Source organism: Gekko japonicus, unplaced genomic scaffold (assembly GCF_001447785.1).
Source record: "Gekko japonicus isolate JY-2015 unplaced genomic scaffold, Gekko_japonicus_V1.1 scaffold2473, whole genome shotgun sequence".
NCBI lineage: Eukaryota > Metazoa > Chordata > Lepidosauria > Squamata > Gekkonidae > Gekko > Gekko japonicus.
This window is the reverse complement of record NW_015169859.1, coordinates 235,422-258,839: the sequence shown is the minus strand read 5'-3', so window position 1 is coordinate 258,839 and position 23,418 is coordinate 235,422. Positions and strand designations below refer to the sequence as shown.

At 41.8% G+C, this 23,418-nt stretch overlaps 2 protein-coding genes across 2 annotated transcripts in view; one reads left to right on the top strand and one right to left on the bottom strand.

Moving 5' to 3' along the window:
* The first annotated feature begins 219 nt into the window (after positions 1–219).
* Positions 220–15,276, top strand: CENPU (centromere protein U). The gene is made up of 12 exons (XM_015417406.1): positions 220–333; positions 2,208–2,262; positions 2,489–2,603; positions 3,158–3,323; positions 3,783–3,858; positions 5,058–5,133; positions 5,430–5,547; positions 8,060–8,138; positions 11,322–11,369; positions 13,207–13,268; positions 14,086–14,242; positions 15,138–15,276. Exons 2-12 carry the CDS (start codon positions 2,218–2,220, stop codon positions 15,255–15,257), a joined length of 1,062 nt encoding a protein of 353 aa, XP_015272892.1. The 5' UTR covers positions 220–333; positions 2,208–2,217; the 3' UTR covers positions 15,258–15,276.
* Positions 15,277–16,052: 776 nt separating this feature from the next.
* PRIMPOL (primase and DNA directed polymerase) overlaps positions 16,053–23,418 on the bottom strand; it is a 21,155-nt gene continuing 13,789 nt past the window's right edge. Inside the window, exons 6-12 of the mRNA XM_015417401.1 lie at positions 21,159–21,321; positions 20,110–20,207; positions 19,538–19,624; positions 19,337–19,445; positions 18,704–18,786; positions 18,574–18,620; positions 16,053–16,376 (exon numbers count right to left, since the gene is read on the bottom strand). Of these exons, the coding sequence (XP_015272887.1) occupies positions 16,071–16,376; positions 18,574–18,620; positions 18,704–18,786; positions 19,337–19,445; positions 19,538–19,624; positions 20,110–20,207; positions 21,159–21,321 (893 nt within the window). The 3' untranslated portion in view covers positions 16,053–16,070. The remainder of the gene's footprint in view (positions 16,377–18,573; positions 18,621–18,703; positions 18,787–19,336; positions 19,446–19,537; positions 19,625–20,109; positions 20,208–21,158; positions 21,322–23,418) is intronic.

Here is a 23,418-nt window from a genome sequence, read left to right as displayed (position 1 = left end):
ACACGAGATTCTCCCGTCACTCGCGTCTCCCTCCACTCAAGACGCGTCCAGGATACAGCAGAAGGGAAGGAACATGCGAGAGGCGTCGCCGCAGGTGACTGTGGGTAAAGGGAGCTCAACGCCCCCGGCCACTCGCGCCTCTCACTCCCCTTCCCCGCTTCCGTGTGCTCGTTGGGGGCGGGGCTGGGGCAGCGGTTTGAGTTACAGCGGCGGGAACGCGCAGGCTGGACGGTTCGAGGCGAGCTCCCCCCACCCTTGCTCCGGCTTGCGGAATTTCCCCTCCTTGTCGCCGGTATCGGGGCGGCCTCTTCAGGCAGCCGAGCGAGAGGCCAGGTGCGGAGGCGTTCGTTTTATTCCGGGAGGCCTGGCGGGTTGCCTGTTTGAAGCGAGGCGGGGGAGGAGCCAGGCTAGGGGGCGGGCTTTTGTTGCGTTGCTGACGGGGAGCGAATGAACGCTACAGAAAGGCGGGGGGAGGGATTTAGTAGTGGGCGCTGAGCGCGCGGGTTGCCAGGGCGACAGGGGTGGACGCGAGGGTAGATGACCGTTGACGGGGCCGTTGAGCGTAACGTTCCCGTCTCCGTGGCTATCCGTCCTCTAACGAGTGCAGGGCGCCTGCGCGGGCCTGCGCTGTTTCCTCCCCTCGCCGTCGCCGCGGGGTCTCGAGAGAGAGAGGCTTTGAGTGGTACAAGAGTAGTACCGCCTCTTTCTGGCATGGCTGTGCCTGCTGAGATTTGATGCAAGGGAGAAGCTGTATGTTTGAAGGCAACCCACATCAATACCTCTATCAGCCCCTGGAGCTAGAGCCAGGTGGGCAGCCGTGTTGGTCTGAAGCAATAGAACAAAGTTTGAGTCCAAATTTAAGACCAACAAAGATTTATTCAAGGTATGAGCTTTCGTGTGGATTGTACATTGAACAGCAAATCAGCATACAACTTAAATGGAGATGTTTTGCAAACAGCACTAACAAGCTAAGTATAGTCCCCAGGGCACCTGTTTGCAAACAGCACTAACAAGCTAAGTATATATAGTCACCAGGGCACCTTTTCACATATGTAGAGGCATCTGTATATGAACTACTAACTTCCATTTCAATGTAGCTGTGCACAGGAAAGCTCATACCTTGAATAAAACCTTGTTGGTCTTAAAGGTGCCACTGGACTCAAACATTGTTCTACAGCTTCTAGAGAAATATTCTAATCTAGCTTTCTGCCGTAGGCTGGCCGCTTGAATGTAAAGAGGGCTTTTAAGGGGTTCAGAGCACTTTTTCCTCTAGAGCCTTGTTAGGTAACCAAAGGCGACAGTTTCCATTTTGCTGGAGATGAGCTAGTGGGCTGAGGCAGGGGGGAGCTGGCTTGCATAAGACCACTGAATAAGTTTGTGTCTGAAGGACCTAGGTGCAGTCCCTGCCACTTCCTGTTAGAAAAGGATCCCACTTAGCAAAGAATGTGGAAGACCTCTGCTTGAGACTCTGTAGAGCCACTGCCTGGTAGACAGTACTGACCTCTACAGTCCGACTGCCTGGTGTGCTGTAAGGCAGCTTCATGTGTTCCTGTTCTCTTATACCACCTGACTGCTGTGGGACCCAGCTTGGTGTAGTGGTTAAGAGCAGCAGACTGTAATCTGGAGAACAAGGTTTGATTCCCCACTCCTCCACATGAAGCCTTGGGCCAGTCACAGTTCTTTCAGAGCTCTCTCAGCCCCAAAAAACAAACCTAGCTCACCACCAAGTGGTGCATAATGCTAAGAGCTACGACTTGCAGCTGCCAGACAATCGCAGGATCTCTTGGCTATTCTACATATGATGCCATATGATAATGAATTTAACCTGATTGCTGCTGGAGGCGGTGTACTCGATTACATAAATGGTTAATCTGATCTAGCAAGGCTCTAGCTGGCACTGAGGGACAACCAAGACATGATGGTAGCAGCTGTATTTGTTGTTCCTGTATGTGATGCCTTACCAGCCTCCATGCCCTCTGTCCCACAGATTCAGGTTGTGGGTGGGTTAGGCAGTCACAGTTCACCACTTATCTTGCCTCTTTTAAAATACAGAGATAGCCATGGCCATTTCGCATCCCAGGTTCTCTCTCATTCACAGAGTTACAAGTGTATTAAAGATTTTATATTGGGCAAAGTACCTAAAGGTACATGTACATAAACAAGGGGTTATATTATTTAAAGTAATGTTCTTGTTTTTCTTGTTTCAGTAGTAATAAGATGTCAAAGAAAAAACCACAACAAGAATCAAGAAAGAAACCAGGAGTAAGTTACACATCTCTTTTTTTAATCAAACACGTGAAGCACTTTCTACTTCTTAATATAGAGCTTTGAATTGATCATAGCTTGTGAGTTCTGTGGTGTTTTACTTACGTGATCATTCTTCATTTAATTCTTGATTGCCTTTGATGTATAAGTGATATTCTCATGGCAGAGAGTGCCTTAGGCTAGATGATGGTTTCAAGTTCCATTTTACTGTTTCCTTCTCCAGGGATGTAAAACCAAGTTGCGAACTCATGATAAATGGCTTCCTCCTAAAATGCCAGATGTATCAAGAATTTTGAAGGTTCCTGGAAATGAAGAAGAGGAGTCTGATGAGATGTTTGGTTAGTACTCACCTTTTATGTTTTCAGCTAATATTGTGTAGTTACTGAGTCCATTGCCTGGTCAAATAATCTTAGTTGATTACACATATGAAGTTAATTAGGCGGTTAATTGAATTTGTTTATGAGTAACAATAATGAAGAAATAAACAAGCTTATCTCTGAAAGGTGATGTTTAGATGGTACAAGTGAGTTTCACAAAAACTTTCTCAGAGCCAACTCTCATATTACATGCAATGTGGAACAACCGGGCTTCTTTCCGGTCTTTGAATCCAGTGCTATGCGGCCAGGTATGTCTCCTTCCAGCTGAATGTCTGCATCAGGAAGGATGAGATTGGAAATGATGCTCAAGACTTCTTGTACAACTTTAGATGTGTGATATCTATGCAGTCTGGAATTGCAGGGATGTGGAAATGAGATTTTGTTCAGGTCCAAGAACTTGGGACTTTTCCTGTACTTGCAGTTTTTGGGTCTTGCTCTCTTAACCATGTAAAAGAAACAGCAACCCCACAAACAGATGGTGCAGATTACTGTAATGGTTTTTCTGTTTTATGTAGATCTACCCTTGCATAGTACTGCTGTGTCTATTTATGAAGATGAAGAAGTAGAAAAAGACCAGTATTCAGAACATGATGAGTCCATCGGCAGTTCATCTGATAACAGTAAACTTGATGCTCCTGTGACCATCAGTAAGGTAGCAAAGCGAGGTCACAAACAGAAAAGGTAGGAGGTTCTACAAACAGTTTGCTGCAAACACACCCACTATGTCCTTTTCCTGAATTGTAATATGTGAATGTTTTGGCTGGACAAATAAGTTTCCTACTCAGCTAGCTCCAGTCCTCAGCATTTAATATTATCAGGCAATTGTACAACTATGCTAGACTGCTGTTTCAGGGGTAGATGAGAAAGAAACTGATAATCTGCCTGACAGTCTCCACTCCTGGAAGTAAGCCTCATAGAGTTAAATGGAGCTTGCTTCTGAGTAGACCTGTTGAGACTCCTGAAGCAAGTGGGTTTGCATACATGACAAGCAATTCAGTTTGTACATAATTTGATTACCAGCGCAATAGTGCTGCCTCTTTATTTCTAACTATGCCCCTTTTCAGCAGCTGAAATTTTGACATTTTAATATTTACAACAGAATGCTAGAATATATTGCATTATATTATTTTTTCCCCCCAGCAACAATCAGCTTCCCATAAAATCAAGGCGAGTGATGAGAGAAGATTCTGAACCAGAACTGGTAGAAGAGAATATGGTATGTATGCGATTGTAAGAGCAAGCCCTCAGTTTATTTGTGGGGTGGGATCAGCAATATGTTGAAGCTTGGAAATTTATTAGCTTTGGAGTCAATGCATATATTTTATTTGTATAATGTTACAATGGTGTAGTATTTGTATGACTTTGCATACCTTAGCTGAAATTTCAGAGCAGCTGACTTCAATGGAGAAAACTGTTATTAATGTCCCCACATGACTGATAGATCCAGATGTGTTGGGCTGAAGCAACAGAACAAATTTAGAGTCCAGTAGCACCTTTAAGTCCAACAAAGGTTTATTCAGGGTATGAGCTTTCACGCGCATGCAAACTTCCAAATATTTGAAAAGTTCTTGCGTCCAAACTGCTGCATATAATGTAACTCACATGATTACACATACATAATTGTACTGCTGGTGTGTTTCCTGTCCATCAAACTTTTGAACACCTGGAAACTAGATAGCTTGATAGATGAGCCTGAAAATATTTGAAAAAGTGTGCATGCACATGAAAGCATACCTTGAATAAAACTTTGGTGGTCTTAAAGGTGCCACTGGACTCTGAATTTGTTCTCCCACCTGACTGAAATCAGGATGCAGTTCCTAAGAAACACAGTATGAGGTTCCTGTCTAGGAATGGAGCTTTCAAAACATGTTACCACCATAAAAATCAATGCATTTCTCACTGATCTAGTTTTCCAAGTGTTCAAAAGTCTGGTGGACTTTTGGTTTGGACACAAGCGTGTGTACTGTGTCAATGCAGCATGCACATAGTTTTCTGGTAATCTGCAGTTCTCTGGACTGAGGTGATTCTCTTCATGGTTTCAGGCTTCCCAGAAGCTATGAATATAAGAAACTTGTGTATGGGAAGGTGGCAAGCTAAGGAGTATAATTAGAATAATTGCTCTTCATAATTAACTTGGGCTTGTGTCTGTCAGATAGGAGCAGATCAAGTGTCCCAGTTTAGTTTTTGTTTTTTAGAGATGCTTTCACTAGTGTATGGATATCAATGCTAGTCAGTACTATTGCAAATAAGCAGATATGGTCCTCTGGCACTCCACTCATTAAACTCATATACATGCTAAAATTAGGTAAAACTGCAGTTTAAAATGGTGGTGATGTAAGCAGATTTCAACAGCTGCAACTTCCTGATGTTACAAAACTCTTCTGGCAAACAAGTTTCTCCATTTTATGTTAACAGATGCCTAGAATGACTGCTAAATCCCCTGTGCAGCAAGAGGAGGGATCTTCGCCAGAGATGAAGGCACAGAACATTGGTAAGGAAGTCACAGCACGGTATTTATCCACTGAAGGTTTTTCAGGATTAAAATAATGCTTGTATTAAGGACATAAAAGTTATACTGTTAGCTTACTAAATTACAATTGCATATTGATGAATATTTTTTTCTTTTCACTGTCATATAAAATGTTATAAAAGGTAGAAATTTCTTTATATTTACATCTGAAATAATTTTAATAAATTTTAGATTACCCTCTTACATTTTCATAGTGGAAGGAGGAAGGGCACTGTAATACCAACAATTGATACCAAACCTGTTACTACTTTATTTAGATCCAGATGGTGATACCACATATTCAATAAAGATTTGGCACCCCAATGGGTTTTCCAGGCGTGTCACAGAATCGGATGTTATTCTGGATGAGTTTGAGAAAATAACAGCCCAGTACAAGTAAGCATCTTGCCTTGTGGCCTAAAACATTGGCTGATAGGTTGATCAGTAGAACAGCATCATCTTAAAACATTACTTTGCCTTGACTTTGTTCCTGGGTTAAGTTTTTTGCTGTGGTGCTGTTTTATTGTGATGAGAAAAGAACTATCCTGTATTCTCCTCTCATAGACAGGAAATTCGCCCTCCTTGGAATTTACCATTTCCTGTGAGAAAACCTCTAGTTATTTTCCTACTTGGATTGGGAGGCAGGATTTCTGTGGAACTCTCCAAGAGGCCCACAAGATTCAAAGAACAGGGTGATAAGAATTCTACTTCTGTTCTTGTGGCTTCACTGTCTTTAAGCCAGGTGGGAATGGACAGGCTGAGGATGCTGTGGCCTTTCTGGCACTCCCCTAATGTTGCAAAAATCAGAAAATGTTCCCCTCCCCAAATCCAGGACCAGTCCAAGGGCTAGAGGAGTCTGTACTCCTCAGAAAGACGTGACACTCAGGAGCATTTTAGCAGAAAAAGTGCCTAGAATTCCCATTCTCCTCAGAGGGAACTGTCAGCTTTGGCTCAGGCAGCATATGAATCGGAGGGAGAAATGATCAACCATGAAAGGCCAGGGTTCACATCCCTTCACTCTCCCCCTCTCCATTTTGGAGAGATTTCATCTCCAGAGTTCAGCTGTTGGGCCAAGCCCATCCTGTCATTAACCACCTCAACCTTGCCATACTAGCAGCTTCCAGGGGGGGTGGGCTGGGCACTCATGGTCACATACCTTCTCACACACCAGGAAGGGTGGCATGACTGGGACTGTCAACCACTGGGAAGCCAAGCATTGCTGGAGGGTAGATTGTCATACTGGCTTTCCTCTCCTTTGATTGCATGGATAAGTAATAGCAATGGCTGCCAACCAAGTGCTTTTCATTATTTGACCAACTCCAGAGGTAGGAAATGGGCAAGCTGCTCTGCAGGTTTTCCCAGGCGTGCGGAGATGGTGACCCAGCGCACCCCATGCTTCAGGACAGGGCGAGTCTTGGGTATCCTTCCTGGGACAAAAAGGGAGGCTATCTCTGCCACCTTCTACTTAAAAAAAATTCCTCAGAGTTGCTTCCTAGGTTTTCCCTGCAGTAGTGTTTCAAATCTCCTCATGGAGTTTCAGTTTGGTTCTGCAGGCTCTACTCAAGCTTTCTGCTTTCTTGAAGTTTTTTCACTTTTTTGAAGTTCTGTTACTCCAGCATACAGTGTCTCAAAACCAGGTGTATTGTTGGTTGAGCAAGAGTTTTGCTTTTTCCAGAGGGATTGTTTTCTGGCTAGATAACTCATTCATTACAGAGATTAATTCAAATTTCCCTAGAGCTTAGGATCTGGTTTTATCTTCCTCTTGCTCACATCCCTACTTGAGCCCCACTTCTAGGGAAGGGTGGCCTAGTAAATCTAATTTAATAAAATAAATCCATTCGTCCTGAGGAATGGGAAAGACATACCTTGCATGTCTGTAAAGTTCTCAAGTTTTACATTGACCATACCAAACCCCTTCTACATTGACCACACCAAGCCCCTTCTACAACGTGGGACCCTTTTTTGCTTACCTTTGCCTCAATTAATTGGAAGACAAGATGTCTATGTTGACATTACCATAGTGGCTAAGATAATGCCCACCCAGGGGATATCCTAGACTACTGTGTTCACAGCTTCCCTGACTGCCACTCTGTGAGAAAGAGTACCCCTTGAGGAAATTTGTAAGCACCACTTGGGTGTTGCTCTGCATCTCCATTAGGCAATTCAAAACTGACTCCTTTGCCTTAGCTGAGGCTGCATTTGGGAGAGGGTTGTTTAGTGAGTCTTTAAATACTAAGGGCACGGTTACTGGCTGGGCACAGAAAGACATGCTCTTTCAACCATGTCTGAACATTTCCATTTGGGTGACTTCAGAAGTTTTTACCTGATAGCTGAATCCATGCACTCTGTGTCGTTATATGTATCATTAATATTTCAGCAGTATTCTGCTTCTTTTAGGGGTTCCCTTGTCTCATAGGAACAAGCCTAGTTATAGTTTATGTATATGTGGTAACTTTATGGTTTTCTGTAGTGCACCAAGTACAATTTACTTCTATGAGTAATTGTGTTGATTGTATCTATTGTTCAAGCTACAGGTTTAATTTCTGTTGCTTTTGGGTACACAGAGAACAGTTCTGCACTAATCTGTAAGGTTCATTTTCTTCTCCACACTCCATCCACTGTCCAAGGATCAAAACAAAGCTAAATGAATTAGATTTTTAAAAATTGTGGTTTAATACTCTTAGATTTACAGTAGATATAACTGATGAGCAGTAATAACAAGGTTTAAAATAATAGTTGACTATAATTAACTTTTCAGTACTGGACCTGAGTAAATGTTGAAAAGAGGTGATGGAAATAGTTGAAAGTTCAAAAGCTAGATTGCATATCCTATTGTATGAATAGATTTGTCATTTTTGTGGTAACAAAGAAAAAACTGATTTATGTGTGTCTGCTCTTCCTTTTTCAGACAGGGAGTGGAGATGAAAATATGTAGGAAAGCTATTGATAGCTTTTATATTGGTTTCAGAGACCAGCTCATCAATACTGTAAGTGATCTCCAGCTCTCCCCTGGAGGTTGGCAACAATGGTTTCCTGGAGGAAATGGCTCGTTTGGCGGGTAGAGTCTATAGCATTGTACCTGTCTTGGAGGTAGCAACCCTATCTCCTTCCCAGCCAACCGTCAACATACCGTTATCTATGCCCCTGACTTCACTTTTCCATCTCACCCCCACACCTGGAGCCTCTACCTAGAGAAAGTACAGTCTTTTCCCTCCTCATTGGGGATCCAAGCAGGAGGGGGAGCAACCTCAGCAGGATATAATGACTCAGAGTCCACCCTGCAAAGCAGCCATTTTTCCCAGGGGAACTGATCTCTGCCGTCTGGAGAGCAGTTTTAATTCTGAGTAATCGCCAGCCTTCACCTGGAGAATGGCAGCAAGGGATCCCCAGGAGGAAATGGCTGGTTTGGAGGGTGCAGTCTATGACATTATACCTGTCTGAGGTCCCACTTCTTCTTAAACCCCACCTTCTCCTGGCTCCACCCCTCAAATCTCCAGGAATTTCCCAACCCAGAGGTGGCAACCCTATTTCCTTCCCAGCCAACCATCAACATACTGATCTGCCCATCTACTTCAAGTTTCCATCTCTTCCTCCCTTCCTGTAGCCTCTACCTAGGAAAAGTACAGTATTTCTCCATAGTGGTGACCAAAGCAGCTCACATCATTCTCCTCTCCCCCTTTTGATTTGCATAACAACCCTGTGAGGTAGGTTAGGCTGAAAATCTGTGACTGGTCTGAAATCACCCACTCAACTTCCACAGCAAGAACCTGGGTCTAGCAGACCCTACTCCGAAGTGCTAACTGCTACGCCTAGGGTAGCCAACCTCCAGGTGGAGCCTGAAGATTGCCGGGTATCACAACTGAACTCCAGACAACAGATCCCCCCGGAGAAAATAACTGCTTTGGAGGGTGGGTTCTATGGCATTCTATTCAGCTGAGGCCTCTCCCCTCCCCAACCTCTGGCTTCCATAGACCACTACAAAATATCCAAGAATTTCCCAACCTGGAGCTGGCAACCCTAGTCAGGACTGGTCCCAATGAGTTCCCCACAAAGACCTGGAAAGTGCTTCCTTCCTTTGCGTTTTCACTGACAGAATCAAGCTTGGTGGCCTAGCAACAGCCACTGAGGGAAAAGTTAGTCCCACACAGCCATTTTGATAGTTTATTCTGTGAGGGAAGAGTGTCCAGGCTGGCAGTGGGTGGGGGAGAGGAGTGGTCTCAGCACCCAGCCAATGGCATGTGGGTACTCTTGAGTGGCAGGTGATGGGCCAATGGCTGATGGAGCACACTGCACAGCCAATGGGAGAGTTGGAAATGGCCAATATGTAATGGAATTTTATGTATGTATATATATATACACACATACATACATACATACACACACACACGTCTCAAGTCCCGTTGCAGAAAGAGATGCAACGAGCTCTAGAGAGAGGCTGCCTGAGCCCCCCCCTCCTCCACGCCCTGGCGAAGGAGAGTGCCCTGGCTCCGAGGGACGCACCCACCAGGCGCTGGAGTGGCGGCCAGGGAGGGAGTCCTGGCGGGGCCCGTGGGCCGAGGCAGTCACTGCACGTGCGGTGGCACCCTGACCCGTTGCTGGCCGTAGAGGGCAAGTAAGCCTTTGCCGCTGTAGCTCCCCAGTGGTGGAGTAGCGGTGAGCGAGGGAGTCCTTCTCAGGCCTGTGGCCCGAGGAAGCCAGCACTGCTTCCTGTCGGCTGCGGCACCGCCATGATCTCTTGTGGGGCCCGCAGGGCGAGCAAGGCCGTGGCGCTGCTGGCGCCTCCTGGCTGCTGTGGCTCGCCACCTCCCAGCGACTGCCCTACCTGATGGTGGAGCAGTGGCGAGCGAGGGAGTCCTTCTCGGTGCTGCCGCCCAAGCCCAGGTGCGGCGGCGCCATATCCCCCTCTGGGACCCGCAGGCCAAGCAAGGGTGTGGCACCACCATGACGTCACCATTCTTGGGCTCAGTCTCCAGACCCTCCGGACCCTTATGTATATGATTGTTTTACCATGGCAAGTGTTCTTGCCTCTGTAACCCGCCCTGAGCCCACGGGGGAGGGCAGGGTATAAGTACGATAAATAAATAAATAAATACCTGCTGGAGCATCCTGCCCGTCCATCAGCTCTCAGCACATTGTGGCCGAGAGGCTGGGCGGCACTTCTGTGGGCGGGATGAAGGCAATGCAGCCAGTGGCCCCTTTCTGACTGGCAGTTGAGGAACCCAAAGGCTGTGGGGGCGTGTGGAAAACTCTTTTATATATAAGAAGAGAGAGGATTCTTTGAACGTTTTTGTGTTGAAATCTTTAGGTACACTTGTAAAGGTTACACTTCCAAACAATTGTAAAAGCAGTCTAAATTTAAGTATGATAATGAATTATTGTATACCATGCATCACATTTTGAAAGGATAACTATATACTTTCACATCCTCAACTGAAGTTATGAAAAACTTCAGTATTCCCATCTAATGTGCAATGATTCTCGATTGGGGATAATAAATAGCAAAGCAAGAGGTCTTTCCATTCTTTGTAAAATGCTGAAAATTGTTAAAACTTTCTAACAGTTATGTAATAGGTATGACTGTGATTGAACAAGATGCCATAATTTTTCCTGGGCCCTGGTGAGGAATTTGGTTCTGGCCCCAGAGTCTTGGGATTTCAGGCCAGGCATCAAGCTTACAGAGGTGTTTGCCAGAGCTGCAAGAGCTTTGTTTGCACCGCAGTTGTCTGCAAGGGAGGTCCTGGGAGGCAGATGGATCCAAAGCCCAGAAATGCCCAACTGTCTCTCCCCTGAAAGGAGCCAGACCACTTTGTGTTCCCATTGTGACTACCTCTTTTCCCTAGCTGACTGCATTCTGCTTGTCAGTTGCCTGCTCCTGCCCTATCTAACCAGCCTCTGAGGCCAGTCTTCCTCCAGCTAGATCTGATCCAAAGAACTGTGAGGGTGCAGAAAGCTGTTATATAACTATGTATATACTATAAAAAGGAAGAAATCTCATCTTGGGAAAGCAAACAATATAATACTTTTGGATACTGGCTATCATTTCCTAGGGACCTGACAGCTGGAAGGTATGAATCCTACATAGTCTAACTTCAAAATAATAGAAAACTCATATTAATGGATGAAGTGGGTTGAGATAGGCTTTGAAGCTAATGGGTATTTATTTTAAATAGAGCACAGGAGCTGAGGAATTCAGGAAAACAAAGTTGAAAAGAATAAAGGTAAATAATTGTGGATTTTCTTTAATTGCATAGAATGTACCTCAATCTGAAGTTTTTTGTGTATTAAATTGTGACACTTTTCTCCTGGAGGGGGAAAAAGCCAGCTTACAGGAACACAATGAGCAGTGTAACCAAAGTACAAATTAAGTAAAGACAGACTATAGAATAGTGTTCCCCAGAGATAACCTGGTACAAAGATCTGCCTGGCTCAGATGGCCCCTCTTAGATGTCACTCAGGCCCCACACACTCTCATACAACCCCCAGAGCAAGTACGAGTTAAGGTCTCCTCCCCAGATGGCAGCTCAGCTGCACTAGCTCCCAGGGCCACAAGCTACGAGCCAAAGGGAAAGTGGCTCATACTCTTCAGTTTGAGTGCGTGGGCCAGTTTAGGCTTAAAAGGGTTTTTTAAAGCTTACCTGCAAGAAAGGTGGCGCAGATGCTTAGTTACAGGTTTTACACAGCTGAGTGGTGGTAAGAGCATCTCACATGCATACATCCCCTTTCATCCATCATTTTGGACAACTCTAGGCTGCAAAAAATAGCTAGGCACTCCTTAAACAGGTTGGCCCACTAAATTAGCAGGCCCCATTTCTCTGAAGCACATCTTATCTGTTCAACGATACCTGTTACTGCTAAATAACTTGTGAGCTAGATTCAAGCTCACAAGCTCTCTCCCACCTCCCCTTGTATAGCACACTAAGATAAAAAAACAAATCTTTAGCTAACTCCCATTTGTTGAGACATCCAGTTGTAGCCTCCTAACAAATAAACCTCAGTTTATTAAGTGCTGACATATGATTTCAGGAGGACAAACTGGAATTCATTGAAGACCTTGGTCTTCAACTTTGAACAAGGGGTGGTTGGAGGAAGCTTGTGAGCCTAGTTTGAGCCATAATGACATCAAACTCCCAATGTCATGGGAGACCAAAGTAACTGCAATTCTCTAATATTCTTAACATTTCCTACCAATTTGTATCACCTTTTAAATTCAGTCTTGTTAGTCATGATCTCTTTATTGTAAGATTGAATATTGGTTCCTTCTCTGCCTTCCCATATAATCGGTTTTTGTCAGCGCTTCGAGTCAGAATTGGAAACAATCTCTTCGCCATTTTTCTTTAAAAATAAAATTCCAGGACCAAATGGCCATGATGAATTTTTTTACATATGTAGTTCCTATTGCGGAAAGTGTATTCATATTTGGAATGACAAGTGGATTTGAAGAAGAAGAGATTGGATTTATACCCCACTTTTCACTCGGAGTCTCAGAGCGGGTTACAAACGCCTTTCCCTTCTCCTCCCCACAACAGACACCCTGTGAAGTAGGTGGGGCTGAGAGAGCTCTTTCCAAAACTGTCCTTCAGAGAGCAGTTCTGCCAGAACTATGACTTGCCCAAGGTTATCCAGCAGCTGCAAGTGGAGGAGTGGGGAATCAAACCCGGTTCTCCCAGATTAGAGTCCGTGCTCCTAACCACTACACGAAACCAAATTTGCCTAGAGTTAATCTTAGTATCCTAATTCTAATGCATGGCAGATACATTCTAGTTTAAAATCAGTATGAATTTTGCCACTGATTTCTTTGGGAAGTCAGAGCACCCTGCTGAATATGAAGACTGTGTTACAGAAAAGGTAATTTAGTCACTACTGAATTCCATAACTTGGATAATGTTTGCTAGAAAGCAAAGCCTACTAAAATACCTTAATGTAAAAAATGTGTCAGTTATACTTTAATGAGCAGTGAATGCTCTATAATAGAACACCACTGGGAGGATAATTAAGCAATTAATATTTTGTGTTTGGGTTACAAATTTTAAAAATATGTTTTAACTTATATTACAGATGGTTGGAAAGATAAATAAGAAAAGGCTTCGTTTGATAGAAGTTAAAGAAGAACTAATTAGGTATGTTTTCACTTGTGTGACAATATTACATCAGATAACCTCTAATGTGTAGTTTTGTTTACGCTTTAGACAGAGAATGTAAAGAAGACTTCGTATCATTACTTTTAATAATGGTCTGTGCCAATTAGTACTGCCGGAAAGCAGTACCACAGACAAGATAGGAGTGGAAAATTCTTGTTCCAATTTTAATTAATCTTCTTCCTTCTGAAGAAGACAGAGCTACTAATAGGTTATAGTGTCCTGAAATTGATGGGTGACGGAGGGGGGGGATGTAGGATTAGGGAATACGTGCTAAAGAGGATCTCCCATACAGCATGGGGACCAGTGTGCACATATACATCACTGATATATACATATATACACGACTGATTCTATTCAGTAATGAGTTGCATCATAACATTCACTTTAGAATAAATTCTATTTATGTTATGTATTAATTGATAAACAGAAACTCTGGGTTAGGTAACTGTTCTCTCCTTTGTGGCTCTTTTGTAAGATGTACCTCCAAGTAAAACAATGAGGAACTTCTTCAGTTTCTTGTTTTTTAAAAAAACTCCTATTTAACTAAACAGATCTACTAAATGCCTTTTTGGATTACTTAAGAGATCAAGGAGAAGAATTTCTGCCAAAACAGGCAGACTGAATCCCCTGGTAGAGTAAGTCCACAGTAGCCTGCCCTCTTTCACTGGGTGAGAATGCCAGGATTTTAGGTCACTAATTTTATACCTGTAATGTACGATGTCATAAGAACTAGTTCAAAGTAACTTGCAAAAAACAATGAATCAAGGTATGATGTTCACATGCTTATGTTTTGCAGAACTGAACCACAGCTGAAGAAATTGCAAAGAGAATGCGTTGAACTAAAAGAGAAAATATCATCTCTCAGAAATGCAAGACAGTTACTAAAAAATTTAAAGGACCTACAACATGAATATGTCTGTAACCAGAAGAAAAATCCACAAGGAAAAGTAGTTGTAAGTACATATTTAACAATCTGATACTAAACAAAAATGACATTTAATCTCAGCTAGTAATGAGTTTGCTGTTTGAGGTGCCTGAAAAAATCTTAACCCAGCTCTACTCATCCTACACCTAGACACTAATCCCTGTGTGCTTTTGTACTTAAGGCACCTGCTTCAAGCCTTGGCATGTATTATGTCTGGCATGTGCAGGTAGGCACATCCCAGGATATGCAGATACTTACACTGAAGCCAGAAACTAAGGTGATTGTGCTGAAGTTGTGCCCATTCGCTTACAGCCGTGAGAAGAGCTGTAATGCTGGCCATCTCATCTAATGACTGCAGCCAGATAAAAGTACAAAAGTGACAATACAACGAATGACAAGTATACCGTTTCCCCGAAAAGAAGACCTACCCAAAAAATAAGCCTTAGCAGGATTTCTGTGCATTTGTGGTATAAGCCCTAGTGTGTCTTCTTGAGAAAAATTAAATATAAGACAGTGTCTTATTTTCGGGGAAACACGATAGAAACACTGATTTGCCTCACTTAAGATTCCTCCTAAAAGGCCTTTTAATTTATGACAGCTTCCATTTAAATACTTACAACTGTCCACCAACTATTCTTCCTGAATCAGGATGGGTTCCCAAAATCACTATCACTCTTTTCATGTTCTTAATGATATAAAGGTCTTCATTACAAATAAGCTTCCAGGCATGAACAATGTATACATTTCTGATGTTAACAATTTGCTCACACTTAGAATTGGATACTGGGAGCCATGAGCAGAAAACACCAGCAGATATTTCCTGTTTTAGTGACAGAAATGTATAGTACAGAACAGATGTGAGAAAATTAGCTCATAAAGTGATGTCCTGCAAGTAATATCACTTTCCCTTATTTTTTCTTTAGTATGGAGTTCACAGCCTTCCTGCCCTCTTGGTGGAATCACGAAGGATTTTAGGAGCGGAAAGTCACTTTCGAAATATAAACTCAAAATTACAACAAATGTTGGATTTACAGAGCAAATAGAGAAAAATGAAATACAAACAACACTACAGAATTCTTAATAGGACAATTAGTCTTAAATATTGAAACAGAGTAATAGCAATTGAACTTGACAGAGCTGCAGAACACCAGAAGACTAGTATACACTGCCCTGACTGCACATAGTATCTAGCACACAAGCTTGGCACAGATTGCTGCAGCTTTTTACTTTATGTGGTTTATGCATGTATGATTGGTATATTTCTCATATTCTGATTTCAGGCTTTTGAGCACTTAAGAAGGCTAAGTCATTTCAGACCTACTATGCCAAGAAATACAATGAACACTCTGTCACTTAATTTGATATAGGTCTGATCAAACTCTGAAAAATTCCATTATTTCAGAAGCTTTCCTGGTGGGCTTAGGAAAGACAGAAGGCAGGTTGTATACAGATGCTTCTCCGTCTTCTCTCTGTAGGTATTTACTGGTAATATAATAAAGCTTGTTTTGTGTAAAATATTTTGATATCATTTTTGTGGAAAAATGCAGATAATACTGATGTGTATAACAAAAGTGTTAAGTTCTTAATGTGATCTAGCTAAAATAATACATACAACAAAAGACAGTGCCTTCTCATTGAGCCCTGCTTATGAGAATTCATTTTACTGTCATTAAGACTACAGGGATAGTGCAATTACATCAAACCAGTAAGTTCTCTTTACGGCTGTTAATAGGGAGGAAGGAGGGGGAAACTCACCCTTGAAATGGAGAAGGAAATCTTTTCCCCATCTAGATTAATAACTATAAGATATGTGTTGTTACTGTGCCAAGACAGCACCAAGTTAATTGTTTGTTGGCCTACACCTGCACTTCATCAACTTCTTGTTTTTTTAAAGCATCTATTAGGAGCTCATCTGGTATTTCATCAACAGCCCAGTTCTTGTGAGGATGCAAATTAGTAACAGCATCAGCTAGTTCCACATCTTCTGAAGCTTCCAAAAAACATATGTCATCAAGCTCATCATCTAACTCAACACTTGAAGTTCTCTGGTTTTGTCCCATTTTTTCATGTTTTGCTGTTAATGGCAAACCTGTAGATTTATGCATGTTGGCTTTTTCTTCTATGTTCCCATTTCCATCCATTATATATACATAGTCTTCATCCTTAAAAAGAATTATTTCAATTTGGTTACTAGTATGGGATCTTCTAAAAGTATTAATATTAGCGACCCATCCTGCCTTATAAAAACAGTTTCCCATATGAAATGTCCAGCTTGAAGTCCCGTAAAATAATACATTCCCTGACTGGCTTCCATAAACTACAAAATCTACTTCTGTAATATGCACAGGACTCCACACATCAATTAGCTGCTGCCTGCCCAGCGCAGTATATAAGGGATGCTATAGAATCCTTGCTTTTAAATAAGGAATAGCTAAGCTTTGGGGCGAAAACTTGTCTTTGGACTCAGTAGATCTCAACTGCTTCTAAATAAAGGCCTAAACAAACAAGGTCAGCTCACTCATTCATAGTAATCATAACATATATATTCTTGATATAACATGAATATAATAAGTGGTGACTTGGCAATGGCATGTGAGAATGAGCCATCAAAGAACTCATCATCCAGTGCTGACAAACACAATACTGCTTAGAAGAGAGAGTACAGATTTTTGGTTAAATCATCCAATATTCAGATATCAAAAAGCATACTTGCATGGGAAGGGACACCTAAGGACAGCATTGGTCCCCTCTGCCTACATAACTGTTAGGCTGTATGTTAGCCTAACCCACCAAGTCCTGATTCACATATTATGAAGATGGTTTTAACATTTTTAACTCTTGCATTGTTTTAATCCTTAAGAAATGGTAGTCACCTGCAAGTATATAAACTATTGGGATACTGCTCCATGTCACAAAGCAGTTCATACCAGGTTCTGATGACCTAATCAGCTGTCCCAGATATAAACTCCTTCAGTTTAAGGAATTAGGGGAGGGGGGGGATTTATACCCCACCCTTCACTACCTGAAGGAGTCTTAGAATGGCTTACTATCTTCTTTCCCTTCCCCTCCCCACAACAGACCCCCTGTGAGGTAGGTGGGCTGAGAGAGCTCGTGAGAGAACAGCTTTGAAAGAACTTGTAACTGACACCAGGTCACACCAGCAGCTGCATGTGAAGGAGTAGGGAATCAAACCTGGTTCTCCCAGATTAGAGTCTGTGCTCCTAACCACTACACCAAACTGGGGGAATGAATTTGTTATAAGTAGAATTTTAGCAGAAGATAAGTGTTATACAGAAACAAATAACATTTTAGGTGAAATGTCAATTCACCTTCTCCCCTGCTCACACTATTCATAATGTATATCCCAATTTTCATTTCCAGAGGCATTCATTCAACTGCAAATAAGTATATGCTAAGTAGAGCTAAACTTTTGAAAAAATTTAGCAAGGCCAAGGCAGCATTAAATGCTGTTAAGGAAAGGCTTAGATTTATTGTAACAGTGGGCCCAGAAACAGTCCATCAGAAAAGAATTTCTCCTTTATCTGCTCATTTTTCACAGATACCGTTTAATATAGACCAAGACAGGGTACGTTCAGACGGGCTGTTTGATCAGCTTTCGTCACACTTCAGAAACGGACTTTATATGCACGATCACACAGTCAACATCTGCCTCCTGGCCCCCAGCTGTTGGTTTCCAGCTCAAAACCACTTTAGCCCGGAGTATTTTGCTACCAGGTCCCAAAGTGGTGTTTTCTCTGCTCTCCCGTTTAAAGCTGCATTTCCCCCCTGTGTGATCGCTCCTCTGGTATCAAGCCACTTCCAGTTTAAATCCCCTCCCTGCTTGAAAGCTGCCCGAGGCTTCCACTTTTCGCCCGCCATTTTTTTAATGCATTGGCGGTGTGCGCATAGGCGGAGCTCCGCTACCATGTTTAGAAAACCAACATTTAAACAGTCACTTGTTTTAGAGTTTAGATGAGTTTGGGATCTCACGGAGGCCATTTTCAGGTCAAACGTTTAAAGGGAAGTCTTTTGTTGGAGGAGTTGGATTGATTCGCCCTGGTGGTTCTGCACACGCACCATGGTAGTTTCGCCCCCCCCATTCTACGGATGAGCACCTATGCGCATGCGCAAACTGAGAAAAAATTTTAAAAAACCGCTGACACAAGCTCCCGCGCGGTAGTATAGACGCCGGGGACCGATGTGACTGCACGGTGAGGCTGGATAAGGGAGGTAAGTGTGATCGCGATTATCCAGATCAAATATAATCCAGTTAGAACCGGAGCAGTTTAACCCACTCTCAGCACACTGTCTGACTGCACCCACAGTATGTTTAAAATTTGTTAAATGAGAAAAACATACCTCTTTGAACAGGAATGGAAGGCATATGTTTGATGGTAATGGAAAACCTATCACAAATGCAAGAGAATTTACATTACTTATGTTATAAAATGAATAAATACATTACTGTAGGTTATACAAAGGTACTCACATTCTGACTTGAAGTTTTCCGCTCTGCAAACAGGATCATGACATTTTTGATACCAGATCTCCCTTTTCAGATCTACTATAATCCTGGAAGTACAGGTGAAATTGTTAGATTTAGTCTGTGGTAGCAGTCCTTGGGAGAGGTCTCATGACTGCAAATAATAGTAGTACTAGACTGTACAATTTGATCTAAATATTTTTCTTCAGTACAAAACAACTGAAAACCAGTATCAGTCCTGATGCTTTTCTTCTACCTACAACTGCCAAACAAGTGATTAATGCCATCAGCAAACCCAGCTCCCTCTTGCAAAAAAAAAATCCATTCTTCCTTGGATATGTTGGAGAAGGGTGGGGGGATGAGGTTAATTCACTGGAACATACTTTAGATATACAATTTTAAAAGATTTTAATACATTTGCTAACATTCTTTTGTGGCATATTAGTTTGATACTGTACTTGGAAAGCGCATGTTACAATGTTGAAGAGAGAATTACACTAACCAAAATGCTATTTTCTCATATGCAATATAAAATTATATCCTACTGGATCCATGCAAAACAAAAATCTAATGTTTTGTGATTTATTTCTTAAAGCCATTCTGCCAAAACAATATTTTTAGAAGGATAATGGTACATACATTATATTGTTACTTCTGTGAGCTCTGCCAATATTTCTACACCAGCGATACTTAGAGATGTCATACACAAGAAGCTCTTCAAGAGAAAAATAATTCCATTGTCGTATCCCTGGAAAAAGGAACACTTGATTTTCCAAGCAACTATACATGACCTTTAAAAAGCACCTCTTTATTTTGGATGCACACAATAATATTTCTTACCTCCTTGAATGTTATCTTTACTGACTAAAGACACAATGAAGTTATCAATTTCTGGATAGGGCGAACTTTGGCATCCTCCAATGGGGACTATAAAAAAGGGATGCAAAGAGTACTAACAGTCAATTCTGTTTGTATTATATAAAACAAACCATTTCTAAAATTATGGGAGCTTGTCTGAGCTCATTCTGTTGTGATCATTGTCAGACACGTCATAATTATACTGCACAAGCATAACTGTGGTATACAAGCAATCCCTTTTGTAAGTTGGTCTGTTCTTCTTTCAAGAAAGTCCAATTCTCAAAGACTTTTGCTCTTTGTTGCCACTTATCAGTAACATCATAAAATCATACTTTTCTTCCTCCCATGTGCAACATAGTCTTTACATCAGTTGCCTGTCAGAAGCTTGTTAGTTTCTGTACAAAATGATAAAATCGATAAGAGGCACCTGGCCACAAGCATATCTCTGTAAGGTTCACAATCCACTCATATATGCTAAAATTAAAAAAAAATCAAGACCAGAAAGTTATTTTTAAAACTAAAATTTGTATTCAACATGAATTTAGTGTGATTACCTGAGCTGCTTCTGGAAAGGCTGCCATCTAAACAAACAGACTTTTCTTTTGTCTTTTCTAGATTGTCACAGGATAGAATTTTTAAACAATTTGAAAATCTGATCAAAAGGACAAGAAACACAAAAGGGATGAGACACAGGGATTTGCTGGATGCAAATTTCTTTTCCCAGCCACTGTTCTTTGGTAGTATGTCATATTTTCTTCCCATACTATAGCCACACATAAAAATAACCCATTAATTTGACTTGCAAAGTTTCCTCTGAGTGTTTTGAGAAGTACATCATCACTCAGAAAAAGAAGATTCTGCAGCACAGACCTGCATTAACTTTCATGGAGGAGAAGAGGGGCAGAGCAACAATTGTCTGGCCCTCCCAGGTCCTAGAGAAGCCAGGCTGGCTGTGATGAGGGCCAGAGCCTTTTCAGTGTCGGCTCCACACTGATGGAATGAGGCCCTGCAGGACCCTTTTACTCTTTCACAGGGCCTGCAAGATGGAACTCTTCCACCAGGCCTTTGATTAGGGAGCCGCCATCAATAAATTGAGGCCTGAGCCCCAATACCAACATCAGTATTAACATCACTATTAACATCCTGTCCAGACTATGATATTAGCCGATTATGGGTTAATGTTGGATGCTATATAATGTCCACCACTGCTTACTAAGCTGCACTAGCATTTTATGCTATGTTTTATAGTCCTTTTGTTGTGGTTTTATTGAATTTTGTGTTTTAGTTGTTCAATATATTTTATGTAAGCCGCCCTGAGCATGCCTTGGCAGGGAGGGCAGGATACAAATCAAACAAATAAATAATAAATAAACATTCCCCCCCCCTCTGACCCTGCCTGTCCATCATGGAGTCAGTCCCTATGCATGAACAAGCTCACTGTGTATGCAGATTTACCCCCTATCCTTTCAGATTCTGAATAGTCAGAAAAGAACTGGCATACATTTGATAATTCATTAATGTTTCAAGTGAAACAATGTACACACTCATTAAATGTATTTTAGGAAAATAATTTAGAATTTCAGCAGAGAATCATAGTTGTTACCTCACATTACAGACCAACGAGGAAAGGAAATACTGCTCTTCTATAGAAGTATTCTTTACAGTTTCAGGAACAAACTTGTTATCTTTAGCAATGTCTAAAATGACACCGTTTCCTGCTTTTGATGATTTGTACAGTCGGAAATTTCTGTTCTTTGTATAAACACCTATAGAAAAAAATTACTAGTTGAATCTACAGTTGGGGTTTGCTTGTTTTTTTTAAAAAATAAGCGTCAATGATCACAGTCCAATTTAAAGTTAAGTATGCTTAATGCTGGTGATAGCATTTTAATTGCTTTAAATTAATTATTATTAGGATAAATTATTTATTATGATTATTAATATGATAAAAATGATTAAAGCAGTATTTTATAAATCTGTTTAGAGAATCGGTATGCTACCTATCCAGAACCACTGGAGGTAACAGACAACTAAAACAATACAAATCAAACAAGCCAATAAAATGAGTCAATAAGAAATAACAAGGCAATAAAAACATGCCAGGGCATAAAAGCAACATAAAACAAATAGGGCAGTCTATGACATTGACAAGACAGTCATCAAGCTTGAAGCAGACCATAGATCAGCTAAAAGAGATAAAACCATGGGTAAAGAGAAATAGTTTGGCCTGGGGCCTAAAGGACAGTAAGGTAGGTGCCAGGTAAACAGGGCCTCAACAGGGAGAGCTCTCGAAAGGTGAGGTGCCACCACTGAAAATATCCTGTCTCTATTTAAAGAGACAATCACAAAACACTGTAATATTGATGTTTTATTGTCTGCTTCTATATTTGAAATATGTAATACATCAGATAATACATTTGATTTTACTTGTAGTATGTAAAACTCATATTTTATAAACTTGATGAATCTATATTTTCCCCTACCCCCTCTTCCCTTTTGTATTTCACTTTTTTCGAGAAAATAAAAGAAAAAAGAAAATGCCCTGTCTCTAGTTGCTACCCATCCCTGAAGGCGGGGGTGCATTTCATCACATTATCCATAATCCACTTTCACATAAGACACTTGAGGAAAACCTTTTTTTCCTTTTTGATTATTTAAAATATTTATATCCCACCTTATTTCCATGAATTAAACACAGCCTGTGTAAACAAGCTTGCAGTATAAACTTTTCTGAGAAGACTAAACCATATCCAGCTACGAAACAGTCACAGCATCTTTTTTGTTGTTCTTCAGTCGCACAGTTGAGTCCGACTCTTCGTGACCCCATGGACCAGATCACGCCAGGCCTTCCTGTCTTCTGCCGTCCTCTGAAGTTTGCTCAATTTCATGTTCGTTGCATCTATGACACTGTCTAACCATCTCATCCTTTGCCGTCCCCGTCTTCTTTGACCTTCAATCTTTCCCAGCATCAGGGTCTTCTCCAGTGAGTGCTCCCTTCTCATTTGGTGGCCAAAGTATTTGTGCTTCAGTTTCATTATCTAGCCTTCCAGGGAACAGTCATTTTAGGATTGACTGATTTGATCTTCTTGCAGTCCAAGGGACTCTCATGAGGCTTCTCCAGCACCATAGTTCAAAAGAAAGCATCTATTCTTCGGCGCTCGGCCTTCCTTATAGTCCAGCTCTCGCAGCCATACATGACTACTGGGAATACCATTGCTTTGACCATGCGGACTTTTGTTGGCAGGGTGATGTCTCTACTTTTTATCATGCTGTTTAGGTTCGCCATCGCTTTCCTCCCAAGGAGCAGGCGTCTTTTAATTTCATGGCTACTGTCACAGTCTGCGGTGATCTGGGATCCCAAGAACGTGAAGTCTGTCACTACTTCCACGACTTCCCCTTCTATTTGCCAAGGAGAGATGGGGCCAGATGCTATGGTCTTAGTTTTCTGATGTTGAGTTTCAAGCCAACTTTTGTGCTCTCCTGTTTTATTCTGAGCAAGTCTTTCCTCCCAAGGAGCAGGCGTCTTTTAATTTCATGGCTACTGTCACAGTCTGCGGTGATCTGGGATCCCAAGAACGTGAAGTCTGTCACTACTTCCACGACTTCCCCTTCTATTTGCCAAGGAGAGATGGGGGCGGATGTGTTGAGCTTCAAGCCCACTTTTGCGCTCTCCTCTTTTATCCTGAGCAAGAGGCTCTTTAGGTCCTCTTCACTTTCTGTTGATGTACTCTGCATATATATTAAATAAGCAAGGTGACAATATATATCCTTGTCGTACTCCTTTTCCTATGCTGAACCAATCAGTTGTTCCATATCCGGTTCTAACTGTTGCTTCTTGACCCTTATACATGTTTCTCAAGAGA

Excerpts from the sequence above, each read along its gene's own strand:
- CENPU (XM_015417406.1), top strand. The coding sequence starts at position 2,218 with ATGTCAAAGAAAAAACCACAACAAGAATCAAGAAAGAAACCAGGA. Across the intron at positions 11,370-13,206 it reads CAAAGTTGAAAAGAATAAAG|ATGGTTGGAAAGATAAATAA; the intron begins GTAAATAATTGT and ends CTTATATTACAG. Across the intron at positions 14,243-15,137 it reads ATCCACAAGGAAAAGTAGTT|TATGGAGTTCACAGCCTTCC; the intron begins GTAAGTACATAT and ends TTTTTTCTTTAG.